The following is a 22,266-nucleotide window of genomic DNA, read 5'->3' on the forward strand; positions in this document are numbered from 1 at the left end:
TTATCATCTCACCACACAAGTGTTTTTGTAACCGCGCGCATGCGCATATGTAGGTCCCTCGACTGAAGCGTGCGCGCGCACTTTGGTTCTACAAGACAAGAGCCCGCCCCCTCCGGTGGTATATTTATTATTTTATATATTTTATATGAAATATTATAATATCAATATTATGTATATATTATGGATATATAATAAATATTGACACTATATAATTGCATATAGGAGACCGAACTGATATATTAACACCTGAACCAGAAATACGACACACTCCACTGTCGCAAAGTGTCGTGGAGGAGTGGTGGTGAAGTGGCGCCCCCGTGTGGCCGTAAGGAGCAGTGGTGAAGTAGCGCCGCCGTGTGGCCGTGAGGAGCATTGGTGAAGTGGCGCCCCCGTGTGGCCGTGAGGAGCCGCGTTGAAGTGGCGCCCCCGTGTGGCCGCGGACGGCTTTTCACGTCGTAGCGGCAGTCAGCAAACAGACGAGCTGCCTGATCAACAACAGTGGATGCCTCGGAGATCCAGGAATTGGGAACTTCGTCGAGGGCTAATAGTGAGGCGTTCGTATTTATTAATAGGGAAACCCGACAACGAGAACGGTGGGCTCTTTGCAATCCGACCCGCTGGCGTCAAACATCGAAACGATCGGCTTATCGTCATGTCCTTAAGCAGTGGAGTGAAGCTAACGAGGCTAGCCTAGCTCGGATCAGGGCCCCCTCTCCTTCCTCTGTTCCATCTCCAGGCTGTTGTCGGCTCCACAGCCCTGGCTGACGGGACTGGGGCGGCGGATCGGGCTTCGTATGCAGGCCTGGCCGGGTGGATGGTGAGGACCAGTGGTCGGACGGCTGTGTGTGTTCATACCGGAGGTGATACCCCTCTGGGAGTACTGGGAGGACTGGCCCAAGGTATGTTGGGTCTTTTGTTGCCATCGCTAAACATTAGTGAATTAACCAGCTGGGACATGTTTCACTGGCCCTGTGTGTGTGTGTGTGTGTGTGTGTGTGTGTGTGTGTGTGTGTGTGTGTGTGTGTGTGTGTGTGTGTGTGTGTGTGTGTGTGTGTACGTGTGTGTGTGTGTGTACGTGTGTGGATGGGTTTACGAAGTGTGTGGATGAAACACATTTATGAAGCCATTCAGTGACGTACATTTTTAAGGGGAAGAGGAGGATGGAAGTCCAGTGAGCTACGTTTATTTAATCTCCTGGGAACTAAACGTGCTTAGTGTGAGCAGATAAGGACGGTTGTGAGGCGTGATTTATTTCTGGGATCGCATCTCTTTCTTGTTGTGCCGGTCAGCAGGGCTCCGACCCGGCCAGGAGAGCACTAACCCAGGATCATTTCCAGCTGCTCAGTACTCAGAGTCCTCCGTCTCCTTATCAGCAGCCTGGTTCTGCATGTGTGTGTTATCTGCTGCGTTACCTGGTTCATAGTAACGGTATCCCGGTCAGACATCTGTATTCCCGGCTGGTTCCCAGGGATCCTGCCCTCAGGATCGTCCTTCCAGCCCTGTGTTCATGCAGGGGATTGCAGATTGAGATTCTTTATTGGGACATTCAGTGTCAGCAAGATCGTCCAATTGGGAATTAACACATATTTTTCATGAAATCCCATAATGAAGTATTAAATTAGAAGGAAAAACAACTTAGGGACACACACACACACACACACACACACACACACACACATGTGTGTGAATTTGATTACCAAATGGGTAGAAGTGTTAATCCTATATACATGGAGGGCTTCTCTTTCACTTCAGTGCAACATAACAAAAACCTAATCAGTTCAGGGAGAGATCGCTCCTTTAGATTGAGAGATCTCATTAAGGAGCATCATTTAGCCTTGTAATGGAAGTAGGTGGCAATGAATCTCACAGTATGTGTATAATGTACAGTTATAAGTCATGGCATGAACGTACTATGATGTACAAATCCTGTGGACTTTTATGTGGCCTTAGCAATTGTCAAAGGCTAGAACCTTATGCTCATGCTGTCAAATGAAAGCATTTGCTTTTTCACACTTACAACCATGACAATTTCTACACACTAAGAGCCTACGTTGTCTTTTTTTATTTGTAAAAAATTAGAAAATTAAATTATTTGTTTTATTTGAAAATTAAATTTCAGCTGAAATTCTGTAAAAAAAAAAAAACGAAAAGAGGAAATGACATCACAAACCAAACCCTGTGCGCCCCATGAGTAACCCTTCTCTCTCTCTCCTCTCCCACAGGTTGAGTCCGATGCAGTTCTCCCCCATGTGAGACGCCGATGCCTGTAGCCCTGGAGCTGTGAGCACCCACCACTATGAAGAGTGAGGTCCAGTCTGACGCCTCAGGAAGACCAGAGCACCTGAAGGAGGCGCTGGTCCACGCCGAGCCCCTGGACGCCGCCAAGAGCTTCCCCGGCAGCATGGAGGTCATCGGGAAGGCGGGCAGCGAGTTTGCCGCGCTGTGCGCCGACGCGCGGCACCGGACCCTGAGGGACACGGCGGCCCGCAGAGACTCCGACAAGAGCCTGCCCGGCCGCAAGAAGCGCAAGAGCCAGCAGGCGGGGCCCTCGGACGGCGCTCTGAAGGAGGGGCGTGTCGGCGAGAGCCAGCTGGCCCCCCAGCGGCCCCGGGTGGAGCTCCTGGAGCGGCCCGGCGAGGAGGACCTCCACCTGGAGTCGTCCTTCAGCGACTGTGCCTCGTCCCCATCCTCCAGCCTCCGCTTCGGGGACTCGGAGACGCTGAGCTCGGAGGAGGAGCTGGAGGCCGGGGGCGCGGTGGGGGGCCAGCGTAAGAGCCCCCCGGCGCTGACCGCAGCAGCGGCGGTGGCGGCGGGCGGGGCCAGCGGCGGGCTGCGGCCCGTGCTGGGGCGGACTCGGGGGAACCGCTCGCACAAGTGGGCGCGGTCAGAGGCGGAGCCGGTGCTGCTGAAGAGGCAGTGCCTGAGCGGGCGGCGGCCGCTGCACAGGAAGCGGTTTGTGAAGGCGGCGCCGGGCGGACCCCAGCGGACGCAGAAGCAGAAGGAGCGGCTGCTGCTGCAGAGGAAGAAGAGGGAGGTGATCGCCCGCAGGAAGTACGCGCTGCTGCACAGCACCAGCAGCTCCAGCGAGGAGCTGAGCAGCGGCTCCTCCTCGCCGTCGTCCACGGAGGTGGAGGAGGAGCTGTACGTGGACGTCAGCAGCACCAGCAGCCAGCCCCCCACCGCCGCCGTGGCGTCAGGTACAGTTAGAAGTGTACACTAGTTCAGAGTTCACCTAGACTCTGCATAGCCTCTCCCCTTCCCCCCCACACCGCCCCTAACCTCCCTTACTCCCCTAAAAACACCCCTTTTACACACTTATTGTATGTTGTACGTCCTGGCACTTAAAAACAGTACTTAGCATTGTGTAGCGTCTTATCCTAGCTATCTCTGTTGTCTACGGGGAATGGGTTAACCTAGTGATGGTTAGTGCTTGGCACTTAACACTTGGCACTTCCTTACTGTACCGACAGATATATTATTTTATTGTTTCTCTTTCTTCTGACAAATGTACTTATTGTAAGATGCTTTGGATTAAAGTGTCTGCTAAATCCCCTAAATGTAAATGTGCCTTTTAGAAATGTTCCACACCCGTTCAACTCCAGACTCACTACTTCCTGGGTTGGTGGTGTAATGGTTCCGCGTATAGTGGATCTCTCTACCGGTTCCACTGTAGTCTACCACACTTCCTGAAGTCATTAAACCAATCAGTGGTGTGCACATTTAGTATTTTGGTGTATACCAAAAGGAACTTTGAACATAAATATTTATAACACTACAATCAAATGATTGTTTAAGCGTTCATACTACTATGAATCATACTATAACATTCAGCTCTTCATCGGGGGCTGCGGGGGGGCTCTGGGTTAGCTGGAGGATGCTGTTGTGATTCTATCATGGGAAAGCAGTGGGTGGAACACTAAGGCTGTCTGCTGCTCAGTGTTGCAACCTCGGCGCAGAACCACACCGTCTCACACACAGGGAGAGCTAGAGATTTGTTTACAGCAGGAGAAAGGTAAACAGGAGCCTCCTAATTGGCCAAAGCATGTGCATAAATGTAATGACATATGGAAAAGCACTAACCAATACTGTCCCGATACAAACGTATCAGGAACTGATAGGCTGGTTGACATGCAGACCACTTGTGTTCTGCTGTAGGTACGTTTGGAGAGTGGTAAAGCCAGAGAACTAGCTCTCTGTGTTGTATTCGCGGAATGGGTTAACCTAGTGATTGTTAGTGCTTGACACTTTGTTTTATGAACATCCTTACTGTACCGACAGCGATATATTGTTGTTTCTCTTCTTCTGACAAATGTACAACATATTGTAAGTCCCTTTGGATAAAGTGTCTGCTAAATGCTCTAAATGTAAATGTTATTTAGAGAACAGAAGTGGGAAGGTCTTAAAAATAAGCAACGTAAAGAAAAGCTCCCTACATTTCTGTGCCATTGAGAATGGTTGAATTCCCGCTATGATTCATCCATGGTTATGCTGTGCGCGTCGGTGTGATTGACAGGCAAGATTGATTCCCCGAAGTAATCAGGGAAGACGTTCCCTGATTGGTCACAAATGGAGTGGTCTAAAATCTAAACGGTCTCACACAGATACAGGCACAGCTCTGAACAGATCTTCACACAGAGCATTTCACTCAGCTGACTGATGGCTATGGCATTTCCAAGGAATTACAGAAAAATGATATCTCTTAAATCTTACCTACTACGCCTTTTGCTAAGGGTTAAACAAATTACAGAATGAACACAACCAGCACCTTAACCAATCAAATATAAGTCTGAACACTTACTATTAAGACACACATACTGTTTAGATAACGTAATTAATGGAGATACATAGAAAGATTCGGAAGTGTGTGTGTGTTTTCGTTAACATTGAATGCAAGTGAAGATGACAATTGATTCTGGTATGGGTATAGGAGTGTATCTCCGTCTCCCTGGGGGGTCCTCTGTGTACAAACCGGAGGAGGGTTGCACGGTGCTAGGCAGCTACAGGAGGGTGCTAGGCAGCAGCTCCCCGGACACACAGAGAGACCCCTCTGGGGGACTGGGAGTTCCCCAGCAGGGCGAGCCCGCAGTTCACAACCCGGTTTGTGGCGAACAATCTAACGTGTTGGTTGTAAGGGAATATCATGATTTAAAAAGTGAATTCACACCAAATGGCTCTGTGAAGCTGCTGTGTGACCTATGGGTCTACTCAATTATTACTGCATGATTACATGAGGGTTGGGCAACAACTAGGGCTGGGCGATAACCGGGCTGGGGCAATAATCAGCATTGTTGTTTGTTGTTTAACTAGAAGGATTAGAAAGTTAAACTAGTTTTGGTTCCATACCATTACCATACTTTAAATGTTCATATGGGCCAACAGTACTTTTTCCCACGTCAATTAAATAATTACAGGTCATTGAGCTGTACTACACATACGACGCAATGTCTGTTTTGCGAAAAAGCAACATTAATTTTATCTGCATCAAGGTCATCAATTTTTACGGTTCTAATCAGCGAATGAATCAGTGTAGCCAATCACAATGAGGTATCTGTCGTAGTCACCATAATCAATCGGACACGGCAGACGTAACTGCCTGTTTATGTTTCTCTACACACAGTTTACTGCATCGTAGTGGTAAACTACATTTAAATATAACTATCGCAATCTATTACGTAGTGTTATGTACTGATCATTCATCTAGACGGCAGTTTGCTCTACAAGCCAATGGTGACAATGGTGAATTTAAACTATCGTTTGATTCATGGCTAGTGCTAAGAGCTGCTTCCATTCGCCCAGCCTCGTGTCCACAGCAGGTCCTGCTAGTCCTCTTTGTCTTACTACTGTCTTCTCACAAGCATCATCCAGGCTTAGTGAACAGAACCCTGATGAGCCCTCTCCCCACAGAACGGGCACCCTGGTCTGAGAGAGAGTGACACCGCAGGGGACCAATCAGGGGGAAGATTTGAGGACAGCTCGGCAGAAATCCAATCTCACTGCAAACAGTGTAAAGCAGCATTTGCTGACCTATATTCCTCATGGTCCTAGTGTGCAGTCGGCAGCTATGCTGTTATTAAAGAAACATCATCACCCAATGAACCGTTTTAAATATAAAAGCAACAGGACGGGTCTGTGTCTATATGTGGGTTAATAATAACGCCAGCCTGTCATACATTTCGCTTGAAGTCAGACAATTTTGGTGCAATACTAATGTGCTCTAGGCCCGGCATGTGGCAAGAAGAGAAGTGAAGCGGGTCAGCTTGTAACCTGAAGGTTGCTAGTTCGATCCCCGGCTCCTCCTAGCTGAGTAACGAGGTGTCCCTGAGCAAGACGCCTCACCCTGACTGCTCCTGACGAGCTGGCTGTCGCCCTGGGTGGCTGACTCCGCCATCAGTGTGTGAATGTGTGCATGAATGGGTGAATGTTGGGCAATATTGTGAAGCGCTTTGAGCGGCCACTGGTTAGAACAGCGCTGTATTAATGCGGTCCATTTACCATCTACTCAGGCGTTTTACGTTCAATCTACACTATGGCTGACTAAAGCGTTTCCCAGCCGGGTCTGATCCTGATGTGTGGTTCCTCCCAGGTGTTCTGGACGAGGACGTGGTGGTCATCGAGGCCACGCCCGCCCCGGCCCCGCCCGTCCCAGCCAGCGAAGAGATCAACGTCACGTCCACAGACAGCGAGGTGGAGATCGTCACCGTGGGAGACGGCTTCAGGTACAGAGAAGAGACTCCACCTGTGATGGAATCGCCTGCTGGATTTCTGAGGACATTCTTCAGTCACACACAATTAAGAATCTTAGTTTTCTATGTTTGCCTGCAGATGTTTTCTAATACAGAGATTATTCATGAAATCTTTGCTAAAACTGTTCAGCTACCCATTTAAAATGTTCGTAACAGTAAGGGCAGGAGTGATATCCTTCAGCACAGACGGTTCTGCTGTAGGTGGGTCGGTAATCCATAATATCCTAGGCTATAACTGCACCTCATACATCTTTTTCTTCATCAGGATAAGCTCTTTCCTGGCTGTAGTGCAATTATTTGTGTATCGGTATTAATATAATTTTCAATCTCGGTGTGCGATTGATCCGTAAATCCAATATGTGAAGAGGAAATCTGCTGTTCTGCAGCAAAGATCCAGATTCCAGATTGCGTTTGTTCTCCTCTGCATCGTATGCTAAACCTTCAAGTTGGCTCGATTTAGAATTGGGTTGATCTTCATTTGCTTTTCTCCAAACCTCTTTCAGTCCAAGGGTACACTCACATCTGTTAATGAGTAACCTTGCGTCCCTGAAAAAAGAACTGATGTCATTGCAGACTGATCTCCGTTCTACTTAAATAGAAAAGGCTTTGAATCTTTCCCATCTTAGGAGCCTCTTGTCTCTCATCAACCATCACTGTTTCCCCTTTCCCATTAAACATAAACCGAACAGCAAAACATATAGAGATAGAGATGTATAGAATAGATAAAGATGCACTCATTGAAGGAATATGAAATAGCCTGTGAGGTTTAGGCTGGCGCGTGGTATGGGAGGTTTCCTTAGATGTAGGCTCACATGGATGTCATGAATCCCCCCACTGTGTCTGTGTTAGTTCGCTCTCCTCTCTCTCGTATGCGGGCTGTCCAATCTGATATGCTGCTTGATTTCTGACGCGGCTTTACCTCGATCCAGACCAAGTACAGCAGACGACCAGAATAGAATAGGATGATCTTCACCACATCCTAACCACTGGAGGATGTACACGCTGAGCATTCCTCTGCTCTGAGAGCTTCTGCGTTCATCCACTTTCCCAGGGGTTGTTTGAAAGTGTTTGGTCATCCGAACTGTGGACTCGGGGCTAAAACACATTCATATCTCGGGGCTCGGAAAGTGCTAAACTCTTTATTCTGTCTCCGCTATGGAAATATGTCTGAGTCCATATCAGGACACTGATAAGACACACTTTCACCCTGGTAGAAAGTCTGTCTCATTTGCCTCTGTTCAGTTGTTTAGTTTATTAACTTGGCTTAGGTTTCCTCAAAGCACTAAGAAAGTGCATTCATCCAAGTCCTGCCTCACCACGGGTCCTCTGGGCCAGGTCCATCGATAAGGCCTGCTTTCTCCTCTTTTGACGCTGCTTGTCCTAAACGGTATGCGTGTGCGCACATGAACGGCTTGTGTGTTGCAGCGGGTTATGGAATGCAAGAAGATTATGGGAAGGCCTATCTTCTTAAACAGACAAGTTTGGTTCACACCCGTCTGACGATCAGCTTTTTCCACGCTGGGGCTGATGGCCAGAAAGCAAGGATGCAACCGTTTTAGTGTAAGTGCAGCATGAATCTAGCAAGGTGCTAATTGTCAGTGTTAAAGACGTATACAAGATGTAAAGAGGGTTCATCTAAAGCGCTGCGTATATTGGGTTAGAAAGAGTAGACTAGTGCAAATTATTGCAATGTTGCACAAAATACTATTATTCACATTATTCAAAGATAGAACCTGGGAGAATCATCAGTAAACAACGTGGTTCAATTGTCCTGTCCTGTTCAAAAGCTAAAAAGTTATCTTTATGTTACAGTGTTTGTGTGATTTCAGTTGATCTCTTCTTGGTTGAAGAGGAGAATTGTAATGGTTTGATAAAGAGTAGCGCCAGTATTGGTGATACTGTCATGGTCTCAGTATGTTGGAATTATAATCCAACAATCTGAAACAATGTCTAAACTACCTCTGTTTGTGTCAGGCCTGCTCTACATGAACTGATCCGATCAATGTTTCAGCATGCTGCTTCCGCCGCATTTGTCTATAGATCGTATCGGATTGCACACCTATATTATTATTTCATATCTACAATGCACCAATATGTCATACAATACAGAATATCAGATCAGTGCATCTCTAGTGCGTGTTTCCTCCACCGAGTTATCAACGCATTATCGCACCAACAGTGGCTTCACACATCCTTGGCATAATGGCGTATTTCATTACCAAAGTTTTAGGCAAAATCTAATTCCGTCTTGAGGCGTGAACTGAAACTATTTCCTGGGAGGAATACAGCGGCCGGCCTATCGTGCGCGGCCTCTCCTTCCGCTTATCTGCGTCTCCGTGCTGGTCCTGGTGGGAGACGGGCGCCGCGCTGGAGAATGTAGAGCTGGACCTCTTTAGGGGGAGGGGGAGGGGCATCTTGGAATTCAGTAGCGGGAGGTCAAAGGTCAGCAGGATGAGTGGTGTTACGTTCACAAGCAGACACACACACACCCTAGGGTTGTGGTAATAGACACACAAGCACACAAGCAGACACACACACACACGCAAGCAGACACACCCACCCTAGGGTTGGTGTGTCTACCACACACACACACACACACACACACACACACACACACACACACACACACACAAGCAGACACATGTAGACACAAACACTAGGGTTGTGGTAATACACACACACACACACACACACACACACACACACACACACACACACACACACACACACACACACACACACACACACACACACACACACACACACTAGGGTTGTGTCTGCTTACTAATATTCAACAGCCTACTTCTTCACACATGCAAAACACAATAGACACACACGCAGATAATCTTCAATCTTCAACTATTTCAATCTGCTTTATTCTTAAACCGAAAAAGTATTACTTTTAAACTCAATCATGTGAAACTTGACGCCATTGTGTGTTTTTATCAAATCAAAATTCATGATGTCATTAATTTTTAGCGTCCTCAAATTGTTTACTGCCTCGGTCTGGTCCTGGTAGAATCCATCGCATTGGTCCCAGTAGGCCCGCAGGCATTACCCCAGTGCCCCCCCCCCCCCCCCGGAGCATTCAGGTATTTGGGTTGCTTCACACGGCGGCTGCGGCGCCAGAGACGGTCCCCTGGTGTTTGTGTTGACTGTGTATTGTTTACCTTCGCCCGGGCCTCCGGGGGGCCCCGTGGTAAACAGATATTTACCAGATCACCCCAGTCTGATTCTGGGGTAATTAGGAGTGTCTCTCCAGGCGGCTGCCCTTTTCCCCTGCTTCTGCACCAAACCTGAACCCCGTCCTGTGCGTGTAAGGATGTGGATCGCAGCATCTCTCTAGAGTCATGCTGCACTTACACTTAAAATGTGGACGAAAATGTAGTTTTCTGCAATCTATTTAGTTTCTTTATGTTAGGTGAGATGGTGACGGCCATCAGCATATTCAGTATAAAGGCCGGGGCCTTCTATGCATTCGGCCCGTGTATTAAGCCCGTGTTGAGCCACTGATACAGTATGGGGGCCAGGGACCAGTCACACCTCAGCCAAGACGCTTACCGTCCCCTAAAGCAGTGGTCTCAAACCTTTTCTATGATTTTCAGTTCGCTACTCGTCGGTCAGGATGTCAACAGAACCTAACGATGCCGGCTGGGTGCAGAGTCAACTGGGAGAAGAGTCATTTAGTTTTTTTTGTAACATTTTTCAGGATCTAGCTTAATAGTTTCAAGAGAGTGCATATAACTCTTGGGGAAGTGTTTGTATTGGCAGTGTATTGTTGATCTAACCATTGCACACAGTCTGTTGGGAGAAAACAATGGATGACAGCTTAAGTGATTTATTTACAACCCAAAGGAGCCTCGACAACAGTTTCAAGACACAAGGCCGTGCCAGGACGCAGTTGGTGATGGTTCTTCAGATACATAACGTGTGTGTGTGTGTGTGTGTGTGTGTGTGTGTGTGTGTGTGTGTGTGTGTGTGTGTGTGTGTGTGTGTGTGTGTGTGTGTGTGTGTGTGTGTGTGTGTGTGTGTGTGTGTGTGTGTGTGTGTGTGTCCAGGTCCCGGTCAGTCGGTGGTCTGGGCAGGCTGTGGGCCAGCAGCTGCTCTCAGAGCCGCGGGCCAGATGCCCGCGGTCGCCACCGCCTCTCCACCGTCATCCAGCCGCTGCGGCAGAGCGCCGGCGAGGTGGTGGACCTCACCGTGGACGAGGACGGTAAAGGAACCGCTGCACCTCTGCCCAAAAGGGGGTTCCACCACGCACGGAAAGATTCAAGAGTCAATTCTTTATTGCCATACAACTCTGTACAAGGTGCTAGGGATTTGTTTCAGTGTGCTCATGACAGCACATAACAAGACCCACAAGACAGAACATAGAACATAATTATGGGTCATCCATGCAGTGTGTGACCAAAACGAACCACGGCCTCAGGGTTCTACCGCCGCAGCGCTCTCGTTGAGATGATCCAACGTGCCCGACACGCCCCCCAGTACACCTCAGCCTGTGTTTCTATTTGTCAACAAAATCACATGAACGATGATGACATTTACATTACATTACATTCAGGGCGTTTAGCAGATGCTTTTATCCAAAGCGACTCACAATAAGTACATTTGTCAGAAGAAGAGAAACAACAATATATCTCTGTGGGTACAGTAAGGATGTTCATAGAACCAAGTGCCAAGCACTAACCATCACTAGGTTAACCCATTCCCTGTATACAACACAGATAGCGAGGATAAGAGGCTACACAATGCTCAGTAATATTTTAAAGTGCAAGGACGTACAACATACAATAAGTGCATAAGAGGGGGGGGGTAAGGAGGGAGGCTATGATACTGTGAGTTTCTGGTATCTGTCTGCTATTGCGTAAAATGTAGACTATTGCTTCCTGGCTGGTTTGTTTCAAGATGAACCAGTTTGTAGAAGCGATGCTGAGATTGTGAGGGATAAGGCACGTGTGTGTGTGACTGCAGGAAGCAGGAGGACACAGCGATGAACTCCTGGAGTCGTTAAACACAGAGCACGCACATCGCACCGACTAAATTGTACCCTGTTGAAATCGCCCTGTTGGACAGCAGTTTGACAACCCGGGTGAACACGCCAATTTCGATTTTGTTGCATGTGGGGGCCTTAATGGTGGAGCTGTTGATCTGCTGCTCCCCCATCAAGGTCATGAACACCCTTTACAATCCTGCACTTTGTTTTGCAGGGCTGGGTAGATCGTCTGGGTGTGTGGGGGGCTGGGGGGGATATAATCCATCATTTGTGATGGACAAGACCAGGAAAACCGAAATGTCCCCCAAAGATTCTCTGTGGATGTGTGAGCGTTCTGCAGGTCACTCATCCCTCCGCCCCCTCCCTCCAGACCTCACCGTGGTGCCCACCACCTCCAGCGGCCTCTACCCCCAGACCCTGCGCTCCTCCTCCTCCTCCTCCTCCTCCCTCCACCTGGCGTCTACCTCAGAGCTCCACGAGGCCCCGGGCCCCTCCACTAGCTGCTCCGGCCCCACCGCCGACAGCACCCACGCTCAGGGGCCCCACGGGGGGGGCCGCACGGCCACCGAGGGTACGGCATGGGCACCACGCACACACAGATACACACACACACACACATACATACGCACGCACACACATACACACACGCGCACACACGCACTCTCACGCTCACTCACTCTCACTCTCTCACACTCCTACTCACTCACACACTCCTACTCACTCCTCTCCAGGAGACGGTCGGCGCGGTCTGTCCAGCGGCGTGGGGGAGGGGGCGGGGGGGGCCGCCATGCCCCGCCTCCCCTCCTGCTGCCAACAGCACTCTCCCTGCAGGGGGCCGGGCTCCGCCCACCTGGCCCTGAGCCACGCCCACCACTCCAGCTGCTCCCAGGCCTCCTCCTCCCAGCAGGCCGGCGGCTCCCAGCACGGCCACGCCCAGGGCCCCGCCCATGGCCCCGCCCACCACTTCCTGCACCACCTGCACCACCCCACGCCCCAGCCCGCGGGCAGCCTGGCCTTCCAGGAGGCAGGCTGCCCCGTGGAGCGCCCCACGCCGCTGCCCGCCCCCTGCGCCGGAGCCAACAACAGCGGGGGGGCCGGGGGCCCCGGGCACTACCACGACCAGGTACCAGTACTGTCCCCTCACACACTGGTCACTAACCACGACCAGGTACCAGTACTGTCCCCTCACACACTGGTCACTACCACGACCAGGTACCAGTGCACCTCCTCACACACCACCGGCCACGACCAGGGGTCTATGGTGGTTGCTGTTATTCTTCTAACAAATTGCACAAAAATGATATGTTAACTAAAATAAACATATTCTCTCTCTCTCTCTCTCTCTCTCGCTCTCTCTCTCTCTCTCTCTCTCTCTCTCTCTCGCTCTCTCTCTCTCTCTCTCTCTCTCTCTCTCTCTCTCTCTCTCTCTCTCTCTCTCTCTACAGCAGAACCTACCGGTGGATCTGAGTAACAGTGGCGTGCGTGGCAGCGCTCCTGCCGGTTTCCATGGCAGCAACTCTGCCTTCGACCCGTGCTGCCCGGGCTCCGCTTCGCGGCCGGCCGGCTTCCCCCCCCAGGCGGCCCCGGGGCCCAGCGGGGGCCCCCAGCCCGGGGGAGTGGACTCCTTCAGCTCCGCCCTGCTGGGCCCCGCCCCGCCTCAGGCACAGCTCTCCTCCTGCAGGCACTACATGCACGCCTCATGTGAGTCACACACACACACACACACACACACACACACACACACACACACACACACACACACACACACACACACACACACACACACACACACACACACACACACAGGCACTACATGCACGCCTCATGTGAGACACACACGCAAGCGCGCACACACATACAGAAGCGTCTTCTTCCACACATGTTTTCGAGAGTGAGACAGTGTTCTGGAGAGTGAGACAGTGTTCTGGAGAGTGAGACAGTGTTTGGGAGCGTGGGACAGTGTTTGGGAGAGTGAGACGGTGTTTGGGAGAGTGAGACAGTGTTTGGGAGAGTGAGGGAGAGTGAGACAGTGTTCTGGAGTGTGAGACAGTGTTCTGGAGTGTGAGACAGTGTTCTGGAGTGTGAGACGGTGTTCTGGAGTGTGAGACAGTGTTCTGGAGTGTGAGACAGTGTTTGGGAGAGTGAGACAGTGTTCTGGAGAGTGAGACAGTGTTCTGGAGAGTGAGACAGTGTTCTGCAGAGTGAGAGAGTGTTCTGCAGAGTGAGACAGTGTGAGTCCTGTATACCAAAGCGTGTCGTCTGTGTTTTCCGGCTCCTTCCAGACGGCTCTCTGGCGCGCTCCCTCCACCACCACCCATCCTCCTCCTCCTGCCCCCACTCCCACGGCAACCCCCCGCCGCCGCCGCCGCCGGCCCCGCCCCCGGTCCCGCCCCAGGCCCCCCCGCCCGGAGACTACGTCATCCCCCATCCGGTGCACCCCTTCCACGCGCCGCTGCCCTCACACCCCTCGGGCCACGCGGGGCCCCAGGCGCCGGCCCCCCCGCTGGCCCCGCCCCACCACCTGGGGCCGCAGCACCTGGCGGCAGAGCACCAGGCACTGCCGCACCACATGCCGGCACTGGGCGCCACCGTGCAGCGGCTGCACCAGCACGAGATGCTGCAGAGGATGGAGGTGCAGCGGCGCCGCATGATGCAGCACCCCACGTGAGTCTCACCGCAGGGGGCCCGGGGACATGGGGTCAGTGTGGCCCCACCGGGGCCCACGTTGTGAGTCAGCGTGGCTCTCTCCATCGCTCTCTGTCTGTGTCTCTGTCTCTGTCTGTGTCTCTCTCTCTCTCTCTGTCTCTCTCTCTCTCTCTCTGTGTCTCTGTCTCTGTCTCGGTCTGTGTCTCTCTCTCTCTGTCTCTGTCTGTGTGTGTCTCTCTCTCTCTCTCTCTGTCTCTCTGTCTCTGTTTCTCTCTCTCTCTCTCTCTCTTGGGCGTGGCCCTGGAGACGCCCGTTAGTGTGGCCCCACAAAATGAGTCGTTTTCTGTTGATGGGTTTAGGATCCCAAGATGAAAAGCCTCCACAAAAATACACTTAAATATTGTCAAACATATACAATATGATTTCATATCAATATAAAGCAACTCATCGAAATCGTTGGAGAAATGTTAACGTTTAAGTGCTTCTAATCTAGAGAACTGCAGCTCCCCGTCTACTTGTATTTAATGACAGGTCTGGGCCGCTGCAACATGGCGGCCCAGATGTTGACGTATCGCAGAAATATGGCGTCTGTGATTCTGTCCGCTGAGGCCGGTGAACAAGACGTCTCGGCTACACAATCATGATCGGGTTTGATCTAACAAAGTGGAACAAATGAGCTCTTCATATAGGACGTTGTGCTTATTTTTAAATGAACGCTAAAACCGTCGAGGGTGTTCTTCCAATATGAATGTGACTATAACACAGTGTTGTGTGTCTGTGACTATAACGCAGTGTTGTGTGTCTGTGACTATAACGCAGTGTTGTGTGTCTGTGACTATAACACAGTGTTGTGTGTCTGTGTGCATTGTTAAATCGACTGTGTTGTCCGCTTTGCTCCGTGTTGCAGGAGGGCCCACGAGCGACCGCCGCCGCACCCCCACAGAATGCACCCCAACTACGGCCACGGCCACCACATCCACGTCCCCCAGACCATGTCCTCCCACCCCCGGCCCCCGGAGCAGAGGACCGCCTGGTGGGTCCCGCAGCCCCCCGCACCCCCTCTGTCACCCTGCTGTGAAGGAGACCCCTGCTGACCTTTATATTTTAATGTTTTTATTCAAAGAGTACAGATACAGAATAACAGAGTCCTCATCATGTCAGATGTCCCCCCACCCCTCAAATCCCTCCACCCCCCCTCCCCCACATTCACACACATACAAAAAACATCAGAATAATACAAAATATATATACAGAAATACTACAAAAGTTAATAATAGTAACAACAAACCATATTCTTGTAAGAAACCCAGACAATAACAAAATATATATATAATTTATATAATATACCAACCTGCTGACCTCTTGTGTGTGTCTTTCACAGGGAGCTGGGCATCGAGGCGGGCGTGGCCGTGGCGCCCTACCCCTCAGGACACCTGCACCCCCACCTGCCCCACTACCACCCCCCGCCCCGGCTGCACCACTTCCCCATCCCCTTCATGGTGAGCACCACCTCCTGGAGAGACGTGGCGGGGAGACGTCGCCCGCATGGCCCCCTGACACCACTCTCACCTCACCTGTGTTCTCCTCTCACTCTGTGTTCTCCTCTCACTCTGTTCTCCTGTCTCACTCTCTGCAGCACACGGGCATCTCTGAAGTGACCTACCCCCACATCCGCTACATCTCCTCCAGGATAGCGGGCTTTGGACGAACCTACGAGGTAAGGCTGCGTTCCAATCGCTCTGCCTCGGCCGGGCTTCACTTTTACTCTGTTCCATTGAATCCCTACTGCACCTAAATACAGCTCCTCAGGAGGGGCTGTGGGACAGGGTGGACCCCACTGTGGGAGGACTGGTTCCTTTAGTCCTGGTCTACAGGGTGGACCCCACTGTGGGAGGACTGGTTCCTTTAGTCCTGGTCTACAGGGTGGACCCCACTGTGGGAGGACTGGTTCCTTTAGTCCTGGTCTACAGGGTGGACCCCACAGTGGGAGGACTGGTTCCTTTAGTCCTGGTCTACAGGGTGGGTTTGTAAAGGGGTGGGGGTGTTGGGGGTGCGTTCACAGCCGTTGGTAAAGCGTTGGCGGTGTTGGGGGTGCGTTCACAGCCGTTGGTAAAGCGCTGGTGGTGTTGGGGGTGCGTTCACAGCCGTTGGTAAAGGGGTGGTGTTGGGGGTGCGTTCACAGCCGTTGTTAAAGGGGTGGTGTTGGGGGTGCGTTCACAGCCGTTGTTAAAGGGGTGGTGTTGGGGGTGTGTTCACAGCCGTATGTAAAGCGTTGGTGGTGTTGGGGGTGCATTCACAGCTGTTGGTAAAGGGGTGGTGTTGGGGGTGCGTTCACAGCCGTTGGTAAAGCGTTGGTGGTGTTGGGGGTGCATTCACAGCCGTATGTAAAGCGTTGGTGGTGTTGGGGGTGCGTTCACAGCCGTTGTTAAAGCATTGGTGGTGTTGGGGGTGCGTTCACAGGCGTTGTTAAAGGGGTGGTGTTGGGGGTGTGTTCACAGCCGTATGTAAAGCGTTGGTGGTGTTGGGGGTGCGTTCACAGCCGTTGGTGGTGTTGGGGGTGCGTTCACAGCCGTTGTTAAAGCATTGGTGGTGTTGGGGGTGCGTTCACAGGCGTTGTTAAAGGGGTGGTGTTGGGGGTGTGTTCACAGCCGTATGTAAAGCGTTGGTGGTGTTGGGGGTGCGTTCACAGCCGTTGGTGGTGTTGGGGGTGCGTTCACAGCCGTTGGTAAAGGGGTGGGGTTGTGTTCTCAGGACCTGCTGCACCTGGAGGAGCGTCTGGGCACCGTGAACCGGGGGGCGTCCCAGGGGACCATCGAGAGGTGCACCTACCCCCACAAGTACAAGAAGGTGAGCCCCCCCCTGTGTGTGTGTGTGTGTGTGTGTGTGTGTGTGTGTGTGTGCGTGTGCGTGTGCAGGAGGTCATCGGTTCGAGGCCCACTGCTGCTCTTCTTGTTCTTGACTTCTTTCTTTGTTACCTGGAGACCCTCCCTGACGACGTTTGTTAGGCCGAGGGTTTGCTCTAGTTGTCTCTAGTTGTCCTTCAGTGTCTTCCTCAGTAAGAATCTAACTCCCTGCCACCCAATACAGAAGGTGTTGGAGAGAGTCATTGAGGAACAGTTAACCCCTGAGGCATGGTCATCTATTGGGAAAAATATTCCCGCAACCCCAGAATCGGTGAGAAAAATCAGAACAAATCAATTTGGAATCAATCATGTCTCTTGCTCACATTTACAGTACGAGTGGTCTGGGGGAGGGGGAGCGGGGGGGGGGGGGGGACTCGTCTCTGGACTGTAACATTCATGTGTGTCTGGAAGAGGAGAATGTAGACAGCCGGTCTGTCGCACTAGGAACCACCCCCCCCCCCCCCCGCCCCCCCCGTCCATATCGCCAACAGACTGCCCTGCTTTTGTGATTGAAGGATTGATCTCACGCCACCAGGTGTGAGTCTGATCAGCCGTTACAAGCAGTCTGAACGTTTGCCCCAGTCCACCGGGTAGGCTGCTAGACAGATCTATCCCTCATATCCAGTCGCCTAGGTGGACACGCCCACTAGTGATGTCACTAGGGCACAGGGAAGGGCTGATTTTTAAACGGCTTGTAATGACTGATCACACTCACACCTGGTGGCACGATATCACCCCCTTAAACATTAAAATACACACTATGACCCCTTTAATACACACACTATGACCCCTTTAATACAGCCACACCCCCTTTAATACAGACACATCCCCTTTAATACAGACTCACTATGACCCCTTTAATACAGACTCACCCCCTTTAATACAGACCCACCCCCTTTAATACAGACTCACTATGACCCCTTTAATACACACACTATGACCCCTTTAATACAGACCCACCCCCTTTAATACAGACTCACTATGACCCCTTTAATACACACACTATGACCCCTTTAATACAGACACACTATGACCCCTTTAATACAGACCCACCCCCTTTAATACAGACTCACTATGACCCCTTTAATACAGACACATCCCCTTTAATACAGACACATCCCCTTTAATACAGACTCACTATGACCCCTTTAATACAGACACATCCCCTTTAATACAGACTCACTATGACCCCTTTAATACAGACACATCCCCTTTAATACAGACTCACTATGACCCCTTTAATACAGACATCCCCTTTAATACAGACACACCCCCTTTAACAGACACACCCCCTTTAATACAGACACATCCCCTTTAATACAGACTCACTATGACCCCTTTAGTACAGACACATCCCCTTTAATACAGACTCACTATGACCCCTTTAATACAGACACATCCCCTTTAACAGACACACTATGACCCCTTTAATACAGACACATCCCCTTTAACAGACACACTATGACCCCTTTAATACAGACACATCCCCTTTAACAGACACACTATGACCCCTTTAATACAGACACACCCCCTTTAATACAGACTCACTATGACCCCTTTAATACAGACACACCCCCTTTAATACAGACTCACTATGACCCCTTTAATACAGACACACCCCCTTTAACAGACACACTATGACCCCTTTACCAGCAGGCCCCCAGTACACACAGTTATCCTTATTGCTCTGTGACATCACACACACACACACACACACACCCTGTGGAGGTGGTGGAGCTGCAGGTGTTAACGTCGTCTCTCTGGGCCCCCGCTCCACAGAGGAAGCTGTTGGGAAAGCAGGAGGAGGAGGAGGAGGGAGTGGACGAGGAGGACACAGAGGAGAAGTGCACCATCTGTCTGTCCATCCTCGAGGAGGGCGAGGACGTGAGGTGAGCAGCACACACACACACACACACACACACACACACACACACACACACACACACACACACACACACACACACACACACACACACACACACACACACACACACACACACACACACTCCAGAGGTGTTGTAGACCCTGAGGTAATGCAATCAACAGGAGACTTCCCTTGACGACGAGTCTCCGAGGAGAACACTTGGCACTCGACACACTCGAGAAATACCCCAGCATGGCCTCCTGCTCCCTGCTGGTGGAAAACCAGATCATCTCATTTTATATATTTAGTGTTTAGGTACGAATAAAAAAAATGTATTAGGGTTGTAAGTACAAAAATTATGAATATTTGTATTTGCTTTTTTGTTTTTTGTAATTACAATCTAATGAAGTATAAGATAACTGTGTTCGTGTCATATCACTAAACACTAGATGTACTGACTCATATCATGTACATCATTTGATGTACAGGTCTGTGCAAATTCACACAGTGCCACTGGTTATAGATACCACTGGTTATAGATGGCACTGGTTATACATACCGCTGGTTATAGATACCACTGGTGCCACTGGTGCCGCTGGTTATAGATGCCGCTGGTTATAGATACCGCTGGTTATAGATGCCGCTGGTTATAGATGCCGCTGGTTATACATGCCGCTGGTTATAGATACCGCTGGTTATAGATACCGCTGGTTATAGATACCGCTGGTTATAGATGCCGCTGGTTATACATGCCGCTGGTTATAGATGCCGCTGGTTATAGATGCCGCTGGTTATACATGCCGCTGGTTATACATACCGCTGGTTATAGATGCTGCTGGTTATAGATGCCGCTGGTTATAGCTGCTGGTTGTACCCTGTCCTGCGTTAGATGACGTTCTGTAGTGAAGCCATGGCCCCCAGGCTGAACCTCTCCCTGTGTTGCAGACGCCTGCCCTGCATGCACCTGTTCCACCAGCTGTGTGTGGACCAGTGGCTGCTCACCAATAAGAAGTGCCCCATCTGCCGGGTGGACATCGAGGCCCAGCTGTCAGCCGAGAGTTGATGCTCCCCCCCCACGGCCCCTTTGGTCCCGCAACTAAAAAATGTTATTTTTATCTGTTGATTTCCTTGTTTTTATCATTTTCGACTTTCTCTTCAGTACTGCAGTCAACCAAAGATGGCATGAATGACCCGTGCAGCTCGGGTACGGAGAGAGAGACGCGAACGTCGGACTAAAACATTGAGCCCAGAGTGCCAGCCGTCACATACTCACACAAAGCTAGAACTCCTCGTTAAGGATTAAAGTTTTTATTGTATTTATAAAAAGCTTTTATGTAGCTTTTGATTGTTAACTCAAGTGTCATGTCCTCCGTCGTCATGCATGTCTCCTTGCGATGCGTTCCTTTGCACACCTGGCGGGCTCCATGCCAACACCAGGCGGGCTCCATGCCAACACCAGGCGGGCTCCATGCCAACACCTGGCAGGCTCCATGCCAACACCAGGCGGGCTCCATGCCAACACCAGGCGGGCTCCATGCCAACACCAGGCGGGCGAGGCTCGCAGCCGCTCGGGTGAACAGGCGTTCCTGTAGAGCGCGATGCCTTGCTCTACCGGATCTCAATGTCGCCCTCCGTTTGCAGAACATTGCAGGATTCATTGTACCAATCAGTGTATTGATTAGTTTATGTTTTTAGAAGATGTGGATTGTTTAGTGGACAGGACATTTTTTTTAAAGTGAATCAAGACATTCCTAGCGAGGAAGAATCTGTTTAAGGTGTCGGCTGCTGTACACGTGCACACCCAGTATTTTTACAGTTGGAATAATTGCCAATGCTCACACGTTCACTCCCAGCATTATGCACACGCCTAGCCAGCGTGACCCCCCCCCCTTCTCCCCCCTCTCCTCCCCCCCCCCCCCCCTCTCCGTTGAGTGAGACGGACATGAACTGAGGTCTGATGAGTTCGGAGGAGGAGCCTGAGGAGGCTGACGGTCGCCGTCTCCAAGGTTCTCCTCGGCGGGACGCGGATCCGGTCGGAGGTCGCCGTTTGTTTTCAGTTCTTTTCTAAGGTCTCCTCCCCTCTGCGACGCCGGCAGAGCGCCTCTCACACACACACACACACACACACACACACACACACACACACACACACACACACACACACACACACACACACACACACACACACGGGGGTCGTACAGGGGCCGTCCTCCCTGACGTAGATACAGGAGCCTTCCTGCTCGGGTCTTCATCGTTCTGGGACAAAGACTGGGTTTGGTTGTTACCTCGCTTTTAATGAAGACTTGTGTGGAGGGGAACGGACACGGCACAAACACGGCATCGAGGGCGCGATATTCTTTGGATTCAGAACATTGTAGTCTCTTGTCTCTCTGTAGTTATGCGGCAGTCTTCTTTTCACTGCTGGAGAAAAAAAGATAGTACTAATATAATTCTTGACTAACTCACTTGCATATACTTGCACAAGAGAGAAAAAGTTATGGGTGCAAAAGTGAATCTGACGGTGTGCTGGGGCCATGTATTTCCACTCTTGATGAATATTAATAAAGAAGAGAACTAACATTTTGAATGAGTGTTGGGGCGCAGTACGTTAAGCAGGTATTCATGGACTCATGGCCGACTGGAACCAGGATCATGTTCCATGGGATTTATATTAGTTTTAAAAATAATATTAATAAACTTGGATAACTCTTTCTTGAGTGCTCCTTCCTCTGTGATCGTTTGGATTTCACGTTACTGAGATCATGTCTGTTCAACACGCTGTCAAACGTGCAGGAAACGCCCCCAGATCAATCAGATGTTGCAGTTCGCCAAATTATTCATTGAGGCTCAAAGTGTGATGAGTTCTGCTGTCATGACTTCTACATCAACACACAAATATGAAACATAAGCCAGCAATTACTATGGATGCATAGAATCCTGTTGTCTCTTCTAGTTCTGTACTATACATTAAAACAATGTTCACAAATGGTGAGATCAAAAAAAACTAAATGAAAACACGTTCATGCTGAACATGAAAGAATCACAGAAGTGAACTATAAACATGATAAACCTAATAGTTTTTGTTCTAGTTTCACTACCTTGTCAAAGTACATT

At 50.5% G+C, this 22,266-nt stretch overlaps 1 protein-coding gene across 2 annotated transcripts; it reads left to right on the forward strand.

The window, feature by feature from the left end:
* The first annotated feature begins 480 nt into the window (after positions 1-480).
* On the forward strand, positions 481-21,884 carry rnf111 (ring finger protein 111). Of its 2 annotated transcripts, XM_084476246.1 has the most exons (15): positions 481-899; positions 2,223-3,197; positions 6,584-6,716; positions 10,802-10,956; positions 12,110-12,310; positions 12,471-12,862; positions 13,185-13,440; positions 14,022-14,403; positions 15,293-15,418; positions 15,767-15,884; positions 16,022-16,102; positions 17,137-17,232; positions 17,473-17,559; positions 19,068-19,177; positions 20,098-21,884. In XM_084476246.1, the coding sequence occupies exons 2-15, from the start codon at positions 2,297-2,299 to the stop codon at positions 20,213-20,215; spliced, it is 3,156 nt and encodes a 1,051-aa protein (XP_084332372.1). In that variant the 5' UTR covers positions 481-899; positions 2,223-2,296; the 3' UTR covers positions 20,216-21,884. The 2 variants fall into 2 exon arrangements, with proteins under 2 accessions (XP_084332372.1, XP_084332373.1); XM_084476247.1 differs by lacking the exon at positions 17,473-17,559.
* Positions 21,885-22,266: the final 382 nt, after the last annotated feature.

This window comes from Micromesistius poutassou, assembly GCF_964030765.1.
Source record: "Micromesistius poutassou genome assembly, chromosome: 12".
Taxonomy (NCBI): Eukaryota; Metazoa; Chordata; class Actinopteri; order Gadiformes; family Gadidae; genus Micromesistius; species Micromesistius poutassou.

Coding starts and splice junctions, on each gene's coding strand:
- rnf111 (XM_084476246.1), top strand. CDS start 2,297: ATGAAGAGTGAGGTCCAGTCTGACGCCTCAGGAAGACCAGAGCACCTG. Junction 6,717..10,801: donor ACCGTGGGAGACGGCTTCAG/GTACAGAGAAGA, acceptor GTGTGTGTCCAG/GTCCCGGTCAGTCGGTGGTC. Junction 12,863..13,184: donor CCGGGCACTACCACGACCAG/GTACCAGTACTG, acceptor CTCTCTCTACAG/CAGAACCTACCGGTGGATCT.